At 37.4% G+C, this 7,474-nt stretch overlaps 1 protein-coding gene across 1 annotated transcript in view; it reads left to right on the forward strand.

Annotated features, from left to right (window-relative positions):
- LOC107311710 (vesicular inhibitory amino acid transporter-like) overlaps positions 1-6,465 on the forward strand; it is a 32,537-nt gene extending 26,072 nt beyond the window's left edge. Inside the window, exon 4 of the mRNA XM_085542515.1 lies at positions 5,314-6,465. Coding sequence (XP_085398641.1) covers positions 5,314-6,465 — 1,152 coding nt within the window. The remainder of the gene's footprint in view (positions 1-5,313) is intronic.
- The last annotated feature ends 1,009 nt before the right edge of the window (positions 6,466-7,474 follow it).

The following is a 7,474-nucleotide window of genomic DNA, read 5'->3' on the forward strand; positions in this document are numbered from 1 at the left end:
CCTCTAGGGAAAATTCTCATCATGCTGATAGCTTCTAGCTGACCTCACCCTGCATGTCTTTTCCTGCATATTTTTCCTGTTTCTTTAAAGGCTGATCACCAGTTCATCCATGAGTCCACTCTTCTTTGTAGGCCCAGATGCCTATGGCTAAGTCTGCTCCAGGGGTTGATGAGAAACTTCACCCACGCACATGTGTTCACTCATTGTCAAAACACACTAATATCCACTGCACTTTCATCCTCTATCTGGGGTGAAAATAAAGAAGTATTAAAACTATCTTGAGAGACAATGACCTATTGGGGTCATGGCCGAAGGGTCAGCCTGCTGAGCAAGAGTGGGGTCCCCCATTTGCAAATAACTACTCAGGCTAAGATGTGAGATTGAATTGGTTCAAAAACTCCTTCTCCACTCTACTCAAGTATGTGAGTGCTTTTTCTCTGTGCAATTCTGTCTTATAAACAAATCACCTTAAAAAAGAATTTTTTAGCTTATTTGGCCTCACAGAATAATTGAAAATAAAACCACTTAGGCAGGCACACTTCATGGACAAAACAGTATAAGATCTGAGAGGCAACTTAAGAAATGGTTCCTTTGGCTGCTCATTTTTAATTAAAAGACAGCTAAAGCTACCTGTTCCATAATTTGGGCACAAAAAGACTGGATAAGAACACTCTGACAGGTCCAACCATGGGTTGACCAGTGGCTTAGAAATTACGTGTGTCCCTATTCCAGTGGCAGAGAAGCAGTGTAATGATGCTGATATAGTCTGTCTGTCCGCATTCTGTCCTCTTAAGAAGCATACGAAAGCCACGTTCAACAGCAGTGTACCCTGAAAGAGTTTTTCTGTGGAGGAGGAATTTTCCACAGACAGATCAAGCAGTGGTATAAGGTTGCTGAAATACTTTAAACCAGAGAACACAGCACAGTGCCTATGCTGTTTTATCACAGTAAACTAAGCACTTATTAAAGGTATCTTTTAAATTGAAATTAAACTATTTAAACTTGATGATGTACAGGAAATGGTTCTAACAGAAAGTGCTGCTTTTGGAAAGGTAGGAACAGAGGATTGAATCCAAAGACAGCTTGGAAGACTGAAAAAGTCTTTCATCTCTCTTGGCCATCATTAACTTTTTCTTGCTATTCCATAGTAATCTGACAGTGTGCCAATACAATAAACTTCCTTTCTCTCCTTAGTTTTTTCTTTCTTACTTTCCTTCTTCTTTCTTCCTCTCTCCCTTCCTTCCTCCCTTTCTTTCCCCCTCTCTTTCTCTTTCTCTTTTTCTCTTTCTTTCTTTCTCTTTCTCTTTCTCTTTCTCTTTCTCTTTCTCTTTCTCTTTCTCTTTCTCTTTCTCTTTCTCTTTCTCTTTCTCTTTCTCTTTCTCTTTCTCTTTCTCTTTCTTCCTCTTCCTTTTCCTTTTTCCCTTTTACTTTTCTTTCTTAATGGAAATGCCACTACAGGCCGGCTAGGAAGAGTGACGTTTCATATCATACCAAACAGCACACTGATATGTTCAGAGTTCTTTCTCCCTACTAAAAATGCTCTGTATCCAAAACACTACTAGTTATGTCTGCAATGTTTGATTTCCACTATTGACTGAAATCTGAAAGACACAGAAACAGTAAATCCATTGCACAGATTTCACCAGCAAACTCCAGTAACAGAGTTGCTGAAAATATCAGCTAAAAGGAAAATTTGCACTTTGTGTAGAAACATTCTGTTTAGAACAACACAACAACAAAAAACAACCTTTTTCATCCTATGCTGTGTGTTAAGTACCAAATAAAAATGATATAAACAAACAGCAAGGAGATATTAGAGATTAGAATTACGTTATACTCTGATTAAACTAACAATTAAGCTGGGAAATGCAGACACCTGTGGGGAGGACTGCAAATGGCTGTCAAATGTGACAGCATCTCTGAAAGACTTGTGCTTTGCTTTAGGTTGAGGCTAGTCATATAAACACTAATGGCCTAAATTCAGCATGGGGGAAAAAAGCCACTGTGTGGTAAAGCCTGCTCTGACACTTACCTGCAGTTTAATTACACAGTCACCTTTCAGGTCAGCAGAGACTGTTTGAACTTCCAAATGCAGGTTAAAGTGGCAAAATAATGATTCTGTGAGTATGGAGCAAATGAGATAAGTCTGCTACAAATTGCAAGAAACTGAGAAAACATCATTGTTCTTATGTTAATATGAAAGATGATTGTGGCTTTTATCTTCCTGACTTTTTCACAGATTTGGTTTATTTATGATGCTTTTAAATTCAACCTATTATGTAAATGTTCTCTAAGGATTGTTTTCATAGGAAAGAGAACACATTTTGTACTTAAGGCAATTACTTATCTTCCCAGTCAGTGAAATCTGTGATTAAAAATGGCAAGACAGTAAACGTTACATGCATGTGCTATCTGCAGTCCAGATACAGTCAGATATCCAGACTTTTTAAGAAAATAGATTATAAAATAATGGAAATGATGCACTTTTTAATACTTCAGTGAGGTTCATATAAGTAAGAAACACTAACTGCAAACTAATTGGGTCACAAGGCCTGTGTTAGAATGAAGCCAAGCCATTACTGTAATCGAGTGGGGAGTTTGGGGTGACTGAAGTACCATCAACTAGGCAGTTGAATGTCCCAGTTCCTAAATGAAATAGCACCTGTGATTTATACAAAAAAAAAAAAAAAAAAAAAACCAAAAAAAAACATTGCTGTAAAATGAAGACTTAAAAACAACCAAAATAGTTATGTACTGAAAGTGAATACCTGTATTGTTATACAAATGATAAACAAAGTACCTCTGTTGCAGTATACAAAGACATTGACCTTTTAATCAAGAGGCACTAAGGCATGTAATTAATATGATCCTCCTAGCTCTCATTCAGCTATATGTTTAAGATATCTGTATCTAGAGTGAAGTCTGGTGAGACTGGCGATGCTTCTCACTCAGACAATGGACAACTTCATTGGCTTAGAGAAAAAATAATGTTTTGATTTGAGGGCCTCTATATTTCTTCTCTTGATGATTCAGGCCAGTATTGAGCATGAACAGGACTTCTATCTCATGGCTGGAAGAAAACAATAATACCTTATATACACTGATGATAATTCAGTGTTTGAAAAATTGCCCCTCCATATTGATCAGGCCTGGGACCACTTGTACCACAGAGAAATGGGGAGTAAGGTATAATGAAAGTAGGAATCAGGTTAATAGGGACCTTTCATGAAGATTAAGTATCCTAGGTTTTGGGGAATGTCAGAAGAAAAGGACCAGTGGAACATGTTGATATTTCTATAGTTACAATACAGCTGGGATAACACAGCTGGGTCTATAGTTAAGGCAATACAGCTGGATATACATTAGGGAAAGGTAGCCAAAGAAACTGGCTTTGACTGATTGAGTAGAGGAGCTGGGTCAAAGTAACCTGGGGAAAACTTCTGACTTCATCCCAAGGACCACTGGAGCGAGATCCCCACTACAGACTGCACATGCGTCAGTAGGAGGGACAGCATGTAAATGAGTTCCCGGAAAAACAATGAATATGTTAATGATTTCTTGGAAATTTGATGAATATGTATACGCTTGCTCTATAATTTTGTAATGCTCCTGTCTGTTGGTACGCATGATTGGAGGAATGATCCCCCATGTGCCCAGCGCTGAATAAATACGTACCTGCTTTATAACCTGTCTCTGGTTATAGAGTCTGATTCCGCACATCGATAAAGCCTGTGAAGATGAGGTGGACACTAACTTTCTTAATGAACTGAAACAGAGCTGGCCTCCTACACTGCCTTCACAAGGACTGTGATATCCGAGTGAGTTGAGAAAACATACATGAAAGACAAAAGTATGCCTGAAATGTCCTTACGTGATCTCATGCCAAGGATTATGTCTGAAATTCATAAATTGAGATTTAGACTGTCAAACTCGCCTCTTCCTCCTTGTGTCCTGAAAATGATAAGCAGCACTACCTGATTAGGAAGTGAGAGAGAAAAAACCTGTTGCTCCCTTCAAGAAGAGTGGGAGTGTCTTCCGTGTTTCATAGTGAATAAAATGTAAGTCTCTGAGCCTGTAAACATTAGTGCCCAGTAGTAACTGTAGGGAACAGAGCTCCTCTCTGATTAGAGCTATGTCTAAGGAATAGGACTTGTTCCAGCAAACTTCAGCCAATATATATTGGGTGAAATGAGGTGCTCTCTGGAGGAATTACCCTTTACTCTGAAAAGAGCCATGACTAGCACTTTAGACTAAAAGCTGGCAATGAGTAATGCTCAGAAAATGATTAGTGGTGAGTATGTAGCAGCAAGGATTATATTTAAAAATGTGGGTAGCAATTAATTCCACAGGGTAATACCAAAATGAAATCTAGAATTTCAGGAAAATCCTACTAGTTGTGAATCATCAGGTGGACATCTTGATGGCTCATGTGAAGTAAAAGACCTCTTTCTCTTGAGAATTCACAGGTTTAGCAGTGTAGAGTGTAGTTCTGGTTTCTTCAGAAACAGAGTTAAGATGGAATTGATACAAGTCTAGTCTGACTGAAATAGGAAACATGATCATGATTGTTTCTGCTTCATCACTTCAAAAATGCTATAATAAATACAGAAGTAAAAATGTCTGTAAATCTGTTAACTGTATTTTTTTCCTATACTGTTTTATGAATTTTGAATGATATATATATATATATATATAATTTTGTCCCTTTCTGAAACTGTTTAAAGTATGTCTATATTTTTCACATGCATTTTAAGCATCTAAATAAGTTTGCACAATCTAGAATCTCAGCTTGTGAGCAAAACTGCTCTAGTGATGGACTTAACCACTGTAAAGGTTGTGTGAGGAGTTCAGAAGCCACAAAGAAAGCCAAAGCCAACACTGCTGATACTTTAATACCCTTTCCTTTCCAGAGGAGTGTTAACAATTGTTAGACAGAAGAGAATTGTCATTACTGGATCTATCTACAATGCTATTTTTAGTTTAAATGAAAGTTAGTTTAAATGTGCTTTGAATCACATCAGCCTTAAATATTAACTAAGAACCTGACCATATCATTCATCCACATTCTCCTTTTCCTAGCTTATCATTACATATGTGTCAATATGAGCAGAGTTTGGTTTTTTTGCTGATAATTTCATTTGTCATAAGTAAACATACTTCTCATGATTGTTACTTAGCTGAATGTAGCAGTACTTCCACCATGCAGTTTGGTGAAAGCAGTGTTCAGTGAAGGGCAAGTTTGGGAGCATGGTTTCTAGTAAACATTTTGCCTCAGGGATTTTCTGCTGTCTCATTTCTCTTTTTCCTCTTCAGGGAATTTTTGTCCTAGGATTGCCGTATGCTCTTCTCCACAGTGGATACAGTGGCCTGTTTCTTATCGTCTTGGCTGCAGCATTATGCTGTTATACAGGCAAAATTCTAATTGCTTGCCTGTATGAAGAAAATGAAGATGGGCAGCTCATAAGAGCGAGGGATACATATGAAGATATTGCAAATGCCTGCTGCAAAAAGCTGTCTCCCAGACTAGGTGGCATAGTTGTCAATGTGACCCAAGTGATGGAACTGATCATGACATGTATTTTGTATCTGGTTGTTAGTGGGAATTTGCTGTCACACAGTTTTTCATATGTACCAGTGACTGAGAAAACTTGGTCTGTAATTGCATTTCTTACATTGCTGCCTTGTGTATTTATCAAAACTCTAAAAATTGTCTCCAGACTCAGCCAGCTTTGTTCCTTGGTCCATTTCATTATCATCTTTGTAGTGATGACTTACTGTCTCACACAAATACATCAGTGGTCCTGGGCAAAATTCAGACTCTCCCTGGAATTTGAAGACTTCTTGGTCTCCATGGGGGTCATAATTTTCAGTTACACTTCACAAATATTTCTTCCTACGCTTGAAGGTAACATGAAAAACCCAGGGGAATTTAGGTGTATGCTGAATTGGACTCACTTTTTTGCTTGTGTCTTGAAAACAACCTTTGCCCTGTCTGCATTCTTAACTTGGGGTGAAGAGACGAGGGAAGTTGTTACTGACAACCTGCCATCATTTCTTCAAACTCTAGTGAATTTGTGTCTGTTAACCAAGGCTCTTCTTTCTTACCCTTTGCCCTTTTTTGCAGCCACAGAAATTGTTTATGCTTGTATTTCTAGAGGCAACTATTCCAATTACAGTTCTTCACTGTTTGCTTTGTGTGTAAGAAGCTTATTTCTCCTATTAACTCTGCTGATGGCCATGTTCATACCACATTTTGCCCTGCTGATGGGTTTAACAGGCAGTGTAACAGGTGCTGCCATGACTTTTCTTCTTCCTTCTCTCTTCCATTTAAAGCTTAAATGGAAAAAACTATCTTTCTTTGAAAAATATGCAGATATCTCTGTTTTTATTTTGGGTTTCCTTTGCAGCCTTGCAGGCATCATTTGCTCGATAAAAGGGTTACTCAAAGTATTTGGAGAGGGGTAAAAAGATTTCCTGAAAGCCAAGTAGGGGCCTAATCTTATATACTCCTTTGTCCTGTTAATCAGCATATAAGAGATTGCATCACTAAGTTAAATTAAACACATGCTTAAATGTTTGCAGGATCAGGTCTTTAATTTGTAAAAGTATGTGGCTCTAACAAAACTGAAAAATAATCTTCATAGCTTAAATGTACACAATGACCCACATTTAAAATGTTGAGAGGAAGAAAATAATCTGAGATGGTGAGCATTAAAATAATGATAAAATAATCCAACTTTTTTTTTAAATATGTGATTAGCAGACCCTAAAAAAAGCTACTGCTAGAGATTCTACCAACTTCACCAGAAATTCTCACAGAGTTAGATACTACTCAGTCTCAAAGCTATCAAATCTAGCTTACATGATATGATATGTGAGTTTGAGAGAGCTGTCATTCCAAACTGATAAAATATGATTTCACGGTACTGGCAGAATGTAATTCAACATGTGAACAGAACAAATCAGTGAATTTCATATTTGAAGTAAGGCAAGCTCTACTACTTGTTTTTTAAGTGAGTAAGTAAAAAGAGAACTGTTTACAAGAGCTCTGAAAGCCTGCTTTTATCATGAGTTCAGATGGGAACAGTCAGAGTAAAAGGGGCATTCTAACAACTCACAGTCCTGGAAAAAGGAATTTGTTCTAAAAGAAGCTATAGCTGATGACCGCAGCTTTTCTGCAAGTGTAATTTCAAAGATTCATGCCTCTGCAGTACACTTATTCTATTGGTTGGGATACAAAAATTCTCATTGGTAGCATGAAAACATTAATATGCAGTTCACTTTCCCTCTTAGGCAGGAAATTTCTTTGATCTTTTTATTTTATCTGGTGATATTAAAAGCTCAATGAAGTAAATGAAGTGCAGTAAATAGACCGTCAGTTAACTTCCTGTACAACTTGCTAGATCTTTAACTTTAAAAGATATCAGCTTAATAAAAAGATCAACATCTCAATGTATTTCACTTTAGGGATAAA

This window comes from Coturnix japonica, chromosome 3, assembly GCF_054131305.1.
Source record: "Coturnix japonica strain WE chromosome 3, WE-NBRP24, whole genome shotgun sequence".
Taxonomy (NCBI): domain Eukaryota; kingdom Metazoa; phylum Chordata; class Aves; order Galliformes; family Phasianidae; genus Coturnix; species Coturnix japonica.